This window comes from Gigantopelta aegis, chromosome 11, assembly GCF_016097555.1.
Source record: "Gigantopelta aegis isolate Gae_Host chromosome 11, Gae_host_genome, whole genome shotgun sequence".
Classification (NCBI taxonomy): Eukaryota; Metazoa; Mollusca; class Gastropoda; order Neomphalida; family Peltospiridae; genus Gigantopelta; species Gigantopelta aegis.
The window spans coordinates 34,531,618-34,547,013 of record NC_054709.1 but is presented as its reverse complement, the minus strand read 5'-3'; the positions used below and the strand labels follow the sequence as shown (position 1 = coordinate 34,547,013).

General features: G+C 42.7%; 1 protein-coding gene across 1 annotated transcript; it reads left to right on the top strand.

Moving 5' to 3' along the window:
• The first annotated feature begins 224 nt into the window (after nucleotides 1–224).
• LOC121384984 lies at nucleotides 225–15,163 on the top strand. Its single transcript, XM_041515494.1, has 8 exons — nucleotides 225–356; nucleotides 1,565–1,772; nucleotides 3,862–4,043; nucleotides 5,051–5,187; nucleotides 6,033–6,165; nucleotides 7,075–7,194; nucleotides 10,228–10,341; nucleotides 11,339–15,163. The coding sequence occupies exons 2-8, from the start codon at nucleotides 1,607–1,609 to the stop codon at nucleotides 14,945–14,947; spliced, it is 4,461 nt and encodes a 1,486-aa protein (XP_041371428.1). The 5' UTR covers nucleotides 225–356; nucleotides 1,565–1,606; the 3' UTR covers nucleotides 14,948–15,163.
• Nucleotides 15,164–15,396: the final 233 nt, after the last annotated feature.

Here is a 15,396-nt window from a genome sequence, read left to right as displayed (position 1 = left end):
CTCCATGGGTAAGGCCACTACACCCTCTTCTCTCTCACTAACCACTAACAACTAACCCACTGTCCTGGACAGTCAGCCCAGATAGATGAGATGTGTGCCCAGGACAGTGTGATTGAACCTTAATTGGATATAAGCATGAAAAGAAGTTACAGCAGAAGTTGAATGTTAATGTTGTGTTGTAGATTCCAACGAAAGCTGTCACGATGAAATAGAAAAAGACCTGTCAGACATGGCTTGGGTGACACCCAGTACGGTTTTAGTGAACAGAGACGAGATTATTCACGAAGCTGGGGTCACGGACATCCCAGACGCCATTCAGGAAGTATGCATCAAAGAGGAGAAGATTGATGATTGAGGTAACATAAATAATACATTGTTCAAACCAACAGTAAAAGTTAATTTGTTTTGTTTACGACACCACTAGAGCACACTGATTTATTAATTATCAGCTATTGGATGTCAGACATTTGGCAATTTTGAAATAAAAGTCTTTTGTTAATTACTAGCAAGGGATCTTTTATATGCACCATCCCACAGACAGGATAGCACATACCACAGCCTTTGATATACCAGTCTTGGTGCACTGGCTAAAACAAGAAATAGCCCAATGGGTCCACTGACGGGGATTGAACCCAGACTGACAGCGCATCAAGGGAGTGTTTTACCACTGTGCTATATCCCGCCCCGATTGTGTTATTAGATGATATATCGGAGTAGAAATGACTGGTAGTATCGGTGTATTCTATTGTTACTAGATGATATATCGGAGTAGAAATGACTGGTAGTATCGGTGTATTCTATTGTTACTAGATGATATATCGGAGTAGAAATGACTGGTAGTATCAGTGTATTCTATTGTTACTAGATGTCACCTAGTGAAAATTACTTATTCTGTTGTTACCTGCCTAAATCAACAGTAAAGTCATCTGGTTAGTTGGACCATTTCAAAATTGTTCAGATGTTCGCTTGTATTTAAGTTGAACCACAAAATGTATTAATTAGTAAATTTAATCTTTAACTTTATACGTTTCGCTTTTAGATCAATTTCTCACAAACTATAAGTTCTAGATCAGTGAAACTTGGTTTATAGTTGCAGCTGTGGATGTTCATCACAGTATATATGACAGTTGTTTTAAAATAATCAAACTAAAATGTTTAAGTTAATCGTTTTAACTTCAATTAATCTATATATACTGGTGGAAAGAAATGAGACAACATGTGGTATTTGAGTCCAAATTTAATTCAGTACTTGAGTAGTGATGCCTATATAAAATATAGAGAAATGTAATGTATCATTGAATATAAGTAATGTGGGCTTGACTGACAGTAACACTGTTAAAGTTCCTCATACTGTGGATGAGGGTTTTGGTTCCAGTCAATATAAAAAATGTGTGTTCCCTTATATCTTTCCATGAGTATATAAAATTATATATATATTTTTAAATGCATTGAAATGAACATGCTATGGATGCAACTATCAGTGACACCAAATACATTTATGATTAGTGAGACAATTAAGTCTACGGAATACTTGTTATTAATATTAATTACGTTTACTTGGCAGCAAAACTAATTACATTGGACAAGTTTTCACCAAAGAAGCAAAATGACCTGCAAGTTTGGTGCATTGCTGTCTGATATGGAGTGCCCTCCCTTGGTTTTTAACAACGCAATTGACACCTGGCCTGCAAGGAAATGGAGCCCAGATGGTTTAGGTTGTCTTCTTGGTGGAAAAGCCTTTAACTGCCGGATTGAACCCAGGATGATTCAAGGTTAGACCAATTATTGTTATATTGTTTTTATTGTGTTGTGTCATAAGGGGGGGGGGGGGCTATCCATACACTATTGACAATAAAACAAATCTATGATAACCCCATCCCCTTATGTAGGCGGGACGTAGCCCAAACTCCATCTCCTTGTGTGGGCGGTATGTAGCCCAAACTCCATCCCCTTGTGTGGGCGGGACGTAGCCCAAACTCCATCCCCTTGTGTGGGCGGGACGTAGTCCAGACTCCATCCCCTTGTGTGGGCGGGACGTAGTCCAGACTCCATCCCCTTGTGTGGGCGGGACGTAGCCCAGACCCCATCCCCTTGTGTGGGCGGGACGTAGCCCAGACCCCATCTCCTTGTGTGGGCGGGACGTAGCCCAGACCCCATCTCCTTGTGTGGGCGGGACGTAGCCCACACTCCATCCCCTTGTGTGGGCGGTACGTAGCCCAAACCCCATCCCCTTGTGGGGGCGGTACGTAGCCCAAACCCCATCCCCTTGTGGGGGCGGTACGTAGCCCAAACCCCATCCCCTTGTGGGGGCGGTACGTAGCCCAAACTCCATCCCCTTGTGGGGGTGGTACGTAGCCCAAACTCCATCCCCTTGTGTGGGCGGGACGTAGCCCAAACTCCATCCCCTTGTGGGGGCGGGACGTAGCCCAAACTCCATCCCCTTGTGGGGGCGAGACGTAGCCCAAACTCCATCTCCTTATGGAGGCGAGACGTAGCCCAAACCCCATCTCCTTATGTGGGCGGGACGTAGCCCAAACTCCATCTCCTTATGTGGGCGGGACGTAGCCCAAACTCCATCCCCTTATGGGGGCGAGACGTAGCCCAAACTCCATCCCCTTATGGGTGCGAGACGTAGCCCAAACTCCATCTCCTTATGGGGGCGGGACGTAGCCCAAACTCCATCTCCTTATGGGGGCGAGACGTAGCCCAAACTCCATCTCCTTATGGGGGCGAGACGTAGCCCAAACTCCATCCCCTTGTGGGGGCGGGACGTAGCCCAAACTCCATCCCCTTGTGTGGGCGGGACGTAGCCCAAACTCCATCCCCTTGTGTGGGCGGGACGTAGCCCAAACTCCAACCCCTTATGGGGGCGAGACGTAGCCCAAACTCCATCTCCTGTGGGGGCGATACGTAGCCCAAACTCCAACCCCTTGTGGGGGCGAGACGTAGCCCAAACTCCATCCCCTTATGGGGGCGAGACGTAGCCCAAACTCCATCTCCTTATGGGGGCGAGACGTAGCCCAAACTCCAACCCCTTATGGGGGCGAGACGTAGCCCAAACCCCATCCCCTTATGGGGGCGAGACGTAGCTCAAACTCCAACCCCTTGTGGGGGCGAGACGTAGCCCAAACTCCAACCCCTTGTGGGGGCGAGACGTAGCCCAAACTCCAACCCCTTGTGGGGGCGAGACGTAGCCCAAACTCCAACCCCTTGTGGGGGCGAGACGTAGCCCAAACTCCATCTCCTTATGGGGGCGAGGCGTAGCCCAAACTCCATCCCCTTGTGGGGGCGAGACGTAGCCCAAACTCCATCTCCTTATGGGGGCGAGACGTAGCCCAAACCCCATCCCCTTGTGGGGGCGAGACGTAGCCCAAACTCCATCTCCTTGTGGGGGCGAGACGTAGCCCAAACCCCATCCCCTTATGGGGGCAGGACATAGTCCAGTGGTAAAGCGTTTGCTTGATGCGCGGTTGGTCTAGGATCGATCCCCGTCGGTGAGCCCATTGGGCTATTTCTCGTTCCAACCAGTGCTCTACAACTGGTGTAACAAAGGCCATGGTATGTGTTATCCTGTTTGTGCGATGGTGCTTATAAAAGATCCCTTCCTGCTAATTGAAAAAAGTAGTCCACTCAATATCTATGTGGTCCTTAACCATATGTCCAACGCCATATAACCGTAAATAAAATGTGTTGAGTGCGTCGTTAAATAAAACAGTTCCTTCTCCTCAGCAATCGCCTATTCCTCTTGTATGTTCTTTAAATGTGATGTTAACTGTTAAATACATGGTGCATATTTTCTAATAATTCTATTGTTAACAATGTTCTGTTTTCAATCACAGATTTATTGTTTTATTTTACTAGAGCAATTGTGGGAAGCAGACTCTATTCACATGATGGCCACACTTTCTCAAGTAGCTGATTGGATGAATGGAAGAGCAGGGGCAGATAACCCTCTGCAGGGTTTCCCTCCAGCTGATTTCTCGTGCTATGTGGACTACAAATACATGAAAGATATGTTTTCAGACCATGTCACGGAACTGAAGGTATTTATCAGTATTGTTAGTCCCTGATGATGCATGGTCAGTCTAGGATTGATCCCCCATTGGTGGGCCCATTGGAAAAGTACTCATTCCAGTCAGTGCACCACAACTGGTATAGCAAAGGCCATGGTATGTACTATCCTGTCTGTGGGATGGTGCATATAAAAGATCCCCTGCATAGGAAAAATGTAGTGGGTTTCTGCTGATCACAATTACTAAATGTTTGACATGCAATAGCCAATGATTAATAAATCAATGTGCTCTAGTGGTGTCGTTAAACAATCACAAACTTAACGAGTCTAACTGGAGGGGTCTATAGGTTTCGTCTCGGTCCTTTTGTCTTTTTGTCTGATTCGTTAGTGTGAGTGGGATGTAGCCCAGTGGTACAGCGCTCGTGCGATGCACGGTCAGTCTGGGATCGATCCCTGTCAGTGGGCCCATTGGGCTATTTCTCATTCCAGCCAGTGCACCACAACTGGTATATCAAAGGTCGTGGTATGTACTACCCTGTTTGTGGGATGGTGCATATAAAAGATCCTTTGCTGCTAATCGAAAAGAGTAGCCTATGAAGTGGCAACAGCGGGTTTTCTCTCTCAATATCTGTGTGGTCCTTAACCATACGTCTGATGCCATATAACCGTAAATAAAATGTGTTGAGTGCATCATTAAATAAAACATTTCCTGCCTTTTTTGTTTCAGGCATCTCTGCTCATGCAGACTCGTTTCCTTAATTCTAGTTGAGTCGGCCAGTAGAAAGGTGCCAGGAAGCTGTGCTAGAAACATTGCCTAGCACACGTCACCTGTTTATCCACACATCCATCTGTTCATCCATCCATTCATCCATTCATCCATCTGTTCATCCATCCATCCATCCATCTGTTCATCCATTCGTCCTTCCATCCATCCATCTGTTCATCTTGTAGCCACATAAAAACCGTTCAGCTAGCTACTGATTAACCAATAAGATTCTAAGATTTATGTGTTAATTTTCATGTGTTTCATGTTTGTAGTCTGTGAGATGGGACACGTTTGGCCTGGATGGGAGGGACGGTGCTGACAGCACGATATGGATTGGAAGTGCGGGGGCGTCCACTCCATGTCACTACGACACTTATGGATTTAACCTCGTCGCTCAGATATATGGCAGGTTGGTACAGTTTTAATCTGGTGACTCAGATATATGGCAGGTTTGTAATGTACAGATTTAATCTGGTCACTCAGATATATGGCAGGTTTGTACTTGTACAGTTTTAATCTGGTCACTCAGATATATGGCAGGTTGGTACAGTTTTAATCTGGTCACTCAGATATATGGCAGGTTTGTAATGTACAGTTTTAATCTGGTCACTCAGATATATGGCAGGTTGGTACAGTTTTAATCTGGTCACTCAGATATATGGCAGGTTTGTACTTGTCTTGTGTTAAAAAAATGATTGCACTGCTAAATCTAAATTTAGCTCGTTTTATTCCACCAGTGTTACTTGACTATAAAACAATTGTGGTATGTGCTGTCTTGGATATAAAACATCCTCTACTACTAATTGGTAAGAGCATTCTATGTCCTGACTGGGTATTCATTTGGGACAGTTTTTGGGATGGAATCACAATTGATGATTATTAATCCCCTACCAGTCCAACCAGATGGGTCTACAAGATTCGTCTCCGTCCCTCTTTGGACCAGTGGTAAAGTGTTCGCTTGATGCACGGTCGGTCTAGGATCGATTCCGGTCGGTGGACCCATTGGGCCATTTCTCGTTCCAGTCAGTGCTTCACAACTGGTGTAACAAAGGTATGTATTATCCTGATGGTGGAGTAAGCTTTTTTTGTTCCAGCCTCTCACATCCCTGCAACAAACACGCTCACATTTATCACCAATGACAGGACTTGTGGTGTTAACTGCTCTATCAAAAGTTGGGTGCACACCTCTTGAACTTTGACCCAGCATGATGTTATTTGGTTAGTACTACCTCTAAGAATATTTGTCGTTTTCAGAAAGCGTTGGTATCTGTTTCCTCCGACTGACGCTGCCTGCTTGTATCCTACTCGGATACCGTATGAAGAGTCGAGTGTTTTCAGTGAGGTCAACATGAGACGGCCGGACTTGAAGAGACATCCACTCTTTACGGTTGTCCTATTTTATATCTACATGGATCAAATTTTAATTTAAATTTAAAAAAAAAAATCTTTGGGGGTCTGTACAGCAAGTGTTGCCTTAATTTAATAAAAGATATAAGGGCAGCAAGGCAAGTGGGAGGGGCACCAACATAAACGGGGGGGGGGGGGGGGGCAGTAGCCCAGTGATAAAGCTTGATGTGCAGTCGGTCTAGGATCAATCTCCGTCAATGGACCCATTGGGCTGTTTCTCGTTCCAGCCAGTGCTCCACAACTGGTATAACAAGGGCCATGGTATGTACTGTCCTGTCTGTGGCATAAAAGATCCCTTGCTGCTAATTGAAAGTTCAAGTTGTTTTGTTGTACATATACAGGGGTCACATTTTTTTAAATTAATTTTTTTGGGGGGAGGGGGGGACACGGCAAGTGTTGCGTTCAGTTTAATAAGCGAATTACGGGCACCAAAGCAAGAGGAAAGCCACCAAGGCAAACCTTTCCTTGAAAAGAGGGGCACAAAGGCAACTTTCATTCTATCAAAGTTAAGGTCATTGTACTTCACATTTACAGAGGCCAAATTGCAAGTGGGGGTGGGGTGGGGTGGTACACAGCAAGTGTTGCCTACAGTTTAATAATGATTGGCAGTCATTCTGGGCTCTAATAGTAAACAATAAGTCTTAGTGTTTGAAAACTAGTCCGTCACTTTAAGACCAAGTACCAAGTCCTGGGCCCATATTTTTGAAGCAGTCTTAGCACTACGAAATCGTAAAACCATCATAAACTATGACGTCACTATGACGTATGCTGTAGTGACGTCATAGTATATGATGTTTTTACGATTTCTTAGCACTGAGATTGCTTCGAAAATCCCTAGCCTGGTTTATAGTCCATGTTTAAAGCAACTGTCGATGATGCTCTGTTGTAGAACTGTTCACCGGTAGTGGTAACCCTGGAGCCAGGTCAGGTTCTGTTCGTGCCGCGACACTGGTGGCATTACGTCGAGTGTGTACAGCCAGCAGTCAGCATCAATACATGGGTAGAAATGGTAAGTAGAGCATGGTTTGGTGGGTAGAAGTTTTAAGTAGAGCATGGTTTAATCAGAGGTTTCCCCAGGGCCATTAGGCGTAGCGGCCCGACACGCCTTGGTCCGTAAAGTAAGTGCTTTGACGGCATGGAAACGCCTTAAATCAATTGCCGCTACACCTTGATTTGAAGTGCTTTAGAAAAACTATTTTCACAAGTACGAGCATGGCAGTCGATTACCTCTTGCAAACAACTTGTGTACCAAGATATCAAGCACACCTAATTACTATGACAGGTAAAACACTTCCTAAATATCTAACAATGGACCAGTCGTCTGCTCACAACTGGTGTTTAGTAATTTTACCACATCTACTGGGACCGCTAATCCGTCAGGAAGGCGCTTACGTGTAACGGGATTCCCGTGCCAAGCAATCAAGCTTCAAGGCCGATCAAAGAAGATGCCCATTGACAGAATCAACTGTACCATTTAACTGAATAAAGGATAGGTGAAGCACTTTTTAAAAGTACAGTTAAGTTGGCAATCAATCATTTCTATCCTAACACCCCCTTCCCAAAACTCCCACACACTGAAAACATCCAAGGCTCGCGCTGTCGGTAACCAAATTAGCCATTGGCTAATTAAAAATTATTTGTAAAAAGAAATGGCTAATAAAATTTGCATGGCTAAACCATTTTCTATCTTCTGATGTGAACAAACGATTACATAATCTATCCGACAGCTCAACATAATAATAATACCAAATATTCAGTTAGCGTAATAGCGATCTCGCGACCGGTAACGAGAAAATCCAGATTACAGCGTAGGCGTTATGATGTTGATTATTATTAATTTTAACGGCATGCATGCGACATGTATGACAGCAATGTGACAGTAATTTAGTGTCTGGAAGATCTGTAACTTGTAAAGTCTTTGAACCAAGGTAATAAAAACAAACCAACAATGCGTGTCAATTTGAATAAACATGCCAGTTCAGGGCCGAAAGACATATAGGCTATCCCAAGACGTGTTCAGCCAGATTGAGCGAAAACAAAACGTTCGCTACACTGGTTTGTGCGCTTCACGTTAAACCAAATGGACATGACGGACACCAATCAAATAGTTCGTGAACGTTAGGAAGAACGTTCGTTGGCTGAACAGAGGAAAGCTCTCGACGTGAATATACGTCATGCTTCAGAGTCAGCTGACACCCACGTGTCAAGAGGCTTCGTTGCGGACATTGAACACTACGATTACACAGAAGTAAATCGTGATGTAAATTTGTAGAAAAACAATAGTTGTTTGCATCAATGAATACCTAACAGCAGTTTCATTTATTTCCTTTGTCTTTGTTAATTTTGTACCTATGGTCGAGCGATCGTGGGAAATGAATATGCAGTATTTATACAAATTGCAGTTAAACGTACACTGAATTAGTTTACAATAATCATATTTGTTAGATATTATTAGACTGTGAGGTGACATTTAATAAGTTAGCTGGATTTTAAAAAGACCGTACATTTTTATTTTATTAACGTTTTTTATTTTTATTTGTTTTTTTTATATAAATGGAATATAATGTGAAGTCGGCATTCTTAGCCTAGGTATTTTACAAGCAGAAATCACAACAAGCATTTAACTCGACACTGAAATCAACAGCAACAACATGGCACAAATTATGAAATTGTTGGGGTGGGGAATTGATGGGTTACTTTAAAAAATAGTTTTTAAAAAGGAGCATGATTAGCTGGATTGAAGGCAAACACTTAACTGTTTTTGTGTTATACTGATGCTAAAAATGTAAGCACCTTAAAAAAATCCTGGGGAAAGGCCTGGTTTAATGGGTAGAAATGGTAAGTAGAGCTTGGTTTGGTGGGTAGAAATGGTAAGTAGAGCATGGTTTGGTGGATAGAGCTTGGTTTGGTGGGTAGAGCATGGTTTGGTGGGTAGGGCGTGGTTTGGTGGGTAGAAATCGTAAGTAGATCATGGTTGGGTGGGTAGATAAATAGAAGAAGATTTTGTTTAATGACACCACTAGAGCACATTGATTTATTAATCATCAGCTATTGGATGTCAAACATTCGTTAATTGTGACATATACTCTTAGAGAGGAAACCCGCTATATTTTTCCATTAGTAGCAACGGAACTTTTATATGCACCATCCTACAGACAAGATAGCACATCGACCCCAAACCGACCGCGCATCAAGCGAGCGCTTTACCACTGGGCTACGTCCAGCCCCCAATTAGTAAGTAGAGCATGGTTTAGTGAGTAGCAATGCTAAGTAGAGCATGGTTTAGTGAGTAGCAATGCTAAGTAGAGCATGGTTTAGTGAGTAGAAATGCTAAGTAGAGCATGGTTTAGTGAGTAGAAATGCTAAGTAGAGCATGGTTTAGTCAGTAGAAATGCTAAGTAGAGTATGGTTTGTTGGGTAGAAATGGTAAATAGATCATGGTTTGGGCTATTTCTCATTATAGCCAGTGCACCAAGACTGGTATATCAAAGGCCGTGGTATGTGCTATTATGTCTGTGGTTTGGTGCATATAAAAAATCTCTTGTTTGACATCCAATAGTCGATGATTAATAAATCAGTTTGCTCTAGTTGTATCGTTAAACAAAATAAACATTAACTTTCAATCATTTACTTTTTCACACAGTTATATATTCATGTATATATTCATTCGTTCTTTTTACAGCCTGAAGACGATGAGTCCGGATACCATGAGGCCCTCACAAGGATGTTGTTTTTCTTACAGCCTGAAGAAGACGAGTCCCGATACCACGAGGTCCTCACAAGGATGTTGTTTTTCTTACAGCCTGAAGACAATGAGTCCCGATACCATGAGGTCCTCACAAGGATGTTGTTTTTCTTACAGCCTGAAGACGATGAGTCCAGATACCAGGAGACCTTCACAAGGATGTTGTTTTTCTTACAGCCTGAAGACAATGATTCCCGATACTATGAGGCCCTCACAAGGATGTTGTTTTTCTTATAGCCTGAAGACGATGAGTCTAGATACCAAAAGGCCCTCACAAGGATGTTGTTTTTCTTACAGCCTGAAGACGATGAGTCCAGATACCATGAGGCCCTCACAAGGATGTTGTTTTCTGGTCTTGCGTCCACTGTCGGTGCTGGTGGTCGTTGGGAAGACTGGCTCAACCCCACAGAGGTAATATCTTATAAAACAGAATAAGTCGTTTTCACTTGGTGACATCTTGTAAAATAATATCGGTCGTTTTTCATTTGGTGACATCTCATAACAATAGAATCAGTCATTTTCACTAAGTGACATCTTTGATCTAGTAAAATAGAATCAGTCGTTTTCACTTTGTGACATCTAGTAAAATAGAATCAGTCGTTTTCACTAGGTGACATCTAGTAACAATAGTATCAGTTGTTTTCACTTTGTGACATCTAGTAACAATAGTATCCGTTGTTTTCACTAAGTGACATCTTTGATCTAGTAAAAGCCAGTACACCACGACTGGTATATCAAAGGCTGTGGTATGTGCTGTCCTGTCTGGTGTATCCCGTGCTACTAATGGAAAAATATAGCAAGTTTCCTCTCTAAAACTACACGTCAAAATTGCCAAATGTTTTACATCCAACCGCCAATGATTAATTAATCAATGTGATTTAGTGGTGTCGTTCTACAAAACAAAGAAACTAATGACATAATCAGAGTAATTTTCACTAGATAACATATTTAGTATCTAACAGTTGAACCCACTGACACTGGATTGATCATAGTGACACTGGAACACAACTAATCAATTTTCAATTATTCTAATATTATTGATCATCAAAACCCCAATTTGAGACATGTTGCTAACAATGTCCTGCTTCTCATGCTCGATGTGCAGTTGGTTTGGGATCGATCCCCATCAGTGGACCATTGGGCTATTTCTCATCCAGCCAATGCACCACGACTGGTATATCAAATACCGTGGTATGTACTACCCTGTTTGTGGGATGATGCATATAAAAGATCCCTTGCTGCTAATCGAAAAGAGTAGCCCATGAAGTGGCGACAGCAGGTTTCCTGTCTCATTATATGTGTGGTTCTTAACCATATGTCTGACCGTAAATAAAATGTGCTGAATGCGTCGTTAAATAAAACATTTCTTTCTTTCTCATGTAATAATTTTAGAATTGTTTTGTTCTAGGAAATTCTGCCAATGGATGTGAACTTGTCCTATGTGGAGATGTCTCTGCAAAACATCCCGCGTGGTTCTCGGGCCAGTAATCCATCATACGAGGGCAGTTCCCATGGCAACAGTCTGTACAAACTGGCTTCCACATTCAAAGACCATTCTGTGAAGTTGGTACGAACGGAATGCAGTTGTTACTGCTCCTATGACCATCCCACCTCAGACAGAAGCAATTCTGTCAGCAGTCGGTTCTTATCAAGAGCAGATGGGAGACGATCCATGGATCAGACGTTCTGTGACAAGAAGAACTTGGTTGAAGATTCTTTGAGTGCATGTCCAAGACAAAGGAAGATACAGACAGACACATGTGTAAAGAGGAGAAGACTGAACGATGACAATCTTATTTCTAGTTCAGATACTAGAGACAGTACGTTTTTCTCCTGTACACATACTCAACATGATGATGCCAGTACCAGCAGGGACGACTATGAAAGCAATAGACTGATGCCTAGTGTTGGTTGTAAGAGAAGGATTCGTGAAGCTGACCCTTTAGTCAATGAAGAGATATGTCCACTAGATTTGCCTGTCCAGACGGATATAACTAATGTTGTTAACTCTGAACATTTGGTGAAGGGAAAGTATGGTGCACAGACTCATCCCTCACTTACGGACAAAACGAGTCGTGAAGATGAACATTTGGTGAAGGGAAAGTATGGTGCACAGACTCATCCCACACATACAGACAAAACGAGTCGTGATGATGAACATTTGGTGAAGGGAAAGTATGGTGCACAGACTCATCCCTCACTTACGGACAAAACGAGTCGTGATGATGAACATTTGGTGAAGGGAAAGTATGGTGCACAGACTCATCCATCACTTACGGACAAAACGAGTCGTGATGATGAACATTTGGTGAAGGGAAAGTATGGTGCACAGACTCATCCCTCACTTACGGACAAAACGAGTCGTGATGATGAACATTTGGTGAAGGGAAAGTATGGTGCACAGACTCATCCCTCACTTACGGACAAAACGAGTCGTGATGATGAACATTTGGTGAAGGGAAAGTATGGTGCACAGACTCATCCCTCACTTACGGACAAAACGAGTCGTGATGATGAACATTTGGTGAAGGGAAAGTATGGTGCACAGACTCATCCCTCACTTACGGACAAAACGAGTCGTGAAGATGAACATTTGGTGAAGGGAAAGTATGGTGCACAGACTCATCCCTCACTTACGGACAAAACGAGTCGTGATGATGAACATTTGGTGAAGGGAAAGTATGGTGCACAGACTCATCCCTCACTTACGGACAAAACGAGTCGTGATGATGAACATTTGGTGAAGGGAAAGTGTGGTGCACAGACTCATCCCTCACTTACGGACAAAACGAGTCGTGAAGATGAACATTTGGTGAAGGGAAAGTATGGTGCACAGACTCATCCCTCACTTACGGACAAAACGAGTCGTGATGATGAACATTTGGTGAAGGGAAAGTATGGTGCACAGACTCATCCCTCACTTACGGACAAAACGAGTCGTGATGATGAACATTTGGTGAAGGGAAAGTGTGGTGCACAGACTCATCCCTCACTTACGGACAAAACGAGTCGTGATGATGAACATTTGGTGAAGGGAAAGTATGGTGCACAGACTCATCCCTCACTTACGGACAAAACGAGTCGTGATGATGAACATTTGGTGAAGGGAAAGTATGGTGCACAGACTCATCCCTCACTTACGGACAAAACGAGTCGTCATGATGAACATTTGGTGAAGGGAAAGTGTGGTGCACAGACTCATCCCTCACTTACGGACAAAACGAGTCGTGATGATGAACATTTGGTGAAGGGAAAGTATGGTGCACAGACTCATCCCACACATACAGACAAAACGAGTCGTGATGATGAACATTTGGTGAAGGGAAAGTATGGTGCACAGACTCATCCCTCACTTACGGACAAAACGAGTCGTGATGATGAACATTTGGTGAAGGGAAAGTGTGGTGCACAGACTCATCCCTCACTTACGGACAAAACGAGTCGTGATGATGAACATTTGGTGAAGGGAAAGTGTGGTGCACAGACTCATCCCTCACTTACGGACAAAACGAGTCGTGATGATGAACATTTGGTGAAGGGAAAGTGTGGTGCACAGACTCATCCCTCACTTACGGACAAAACGAGTCGTGATGATGAACATTTGGTGAAGGGAAAGTGTGGTGCACAGACTCATCCCTCACTTACGGACAAAACGAGTCGTGATGATGAACATTTGGTGAAGGGAAAGTATGGTGCACAGACTCATCCCTCACTTACGGACAAAACGAGTCGTGATGATGAACATTTGGTGAAGGGAAAGTATGGTGCACAGACTCATCCCACACATACAGACAAAACGAGTCGTGAAGATGAACGTTTGGTAAAGGAAGAGAGGGGACGACCACAGGATTGGAATTTACAGGTGGACAAAAAGAATGTTAGTAATGATGAATATTTGGTAATGGAAAAGAAGGGACAACAGGAAGATCCTTTACATAGAGACACAGAGAATGTTAATAATGATGATCATTTGGTCAGAGAAGAGTTTGGTGCACAGAATCAGTTGTTTCATACAGACAAAGAGAATGATTGTAATGATGACCATATGATCGAGGAAAGTATCGAACCACAAGAACATGCTTTACATACGGACAATGAGAATGTTAGTAAGGATGAACATTTGGTAAAGTTAGAGTGGGGACCACAAAGTCATCCTTTACATAAGGACATAAAGAATATTATGGATGATGAATGTTTGGAAAAGACTGGTCCACGTGATCGGTATTTACACATGGACAAAGACAATATTAGTTATTCTGTAAACTTGGTTATGGAAGACTGTGCTTTGCAGGATATTCCTCTACAGACAGACAAACAGAATAACGGTGATTCTGAACACTTTGGTCACACTAAAAACCAATATTTTAAAAATTATTTTGTAGAAAATGAGGGTACCATGATTCCCACGGAAAGCAAGTTTTCACAGGTACCAGGCATTGAAGTATTTGCTTTATACCCTTGTGGTTATACTTCGGTAGATAAGTATCACAATAAATCTGATTCAGATGGAAAGAAAGCTGATGGTGAATTAGCCGTAGGAAACAAACATATGGGTGATGGGGAGCATGCCGGATATGTACACAAAACAAAGGATGTTCACAGATCGGGTGATAAGGATTCAGATAGTGAGAGTTGTAAAAAAGAGACGGAATCGTCCAGTGATCTTCAGTCCAGTACAAGTATTTGTCCCACAACATCAGCAGAAGTTGTTTCTAGGATTGACGGAGATCAAAAACCTCTCTTCAACATCTTTTCTTCTACTGCTCAAAGACCCTCCGTACCTGCAGATAGAAACACAGACAGTACGTCCACACTGGATAAAAATGAAGCATCTTTGGGGAGGATGAATGACAGGGATGTTCGACAGTCTGTTGACTCTGTCGAAGAAACAGTGGATGGTGAAACTGTGATCTCTGACGATATAAGCAAATTTCGAAACCTCATTATGAAATCCGTGTTAGATCCACGGGTGATAAATGTTTTGGCAGAGGTTTTAAAAGAAAACTGTCTGACATAAATATCAAGATATATGATTTTTATTTGATAAAATGATCTGGGAGAGATTTTCAAAGAAACTATCCTGCATAAATATCAGGATACATGATGTTCATTTGATAACATTTTCTGGTAGAGGTATGGAAAAAACCCTATCCTGCATAAATACCAGGGAATTTGATGTTTATTTGATAAAATGTTGAAATTTCTGGTACATTAAATTTTTCGGTAAAACTTAGTCTGTGAAGAACTAAATTAATTCTTGGTTTAACACATTGCTTCACTGTTAATTACAAGTACATTTAGTACATGGAATTTGAGGGAACACATGTATCAACTTGTGGTGGGTCCATTCAACTGATTTTTTTTTTTTTTTTTTTTTTTTTTCCGTTCCATGCAGTGCACCACAACTGGTCAAAGACCGTGGTATGTGTTTTTCCGTTCCATGCAGTGCACCACAACTGGTCAAAG

Coding starts and splice junctions, on each gene's coding strand:
- LOC121384984 (XM_041515494.1), top strand. CDS start 1,607: ATGACCTGCAAGTTTGGTGCATTGCTGTCTGATATGGAGTGCCCTCCC. Junction 4,044..5,050: donor ACCATGTCACGGAACTGAAG/GTATTTATCAGT, acceptor TCATGTTTGTAG/TCTGTGAGATGGGACACGTT. Junction 7,195..10,227: donor TCAATACATGGGTAGAAATG/GTAAGTAGAGCA, acceptor TTTTTCTTACAG/CCTGAAGACGATGAGTCCAG.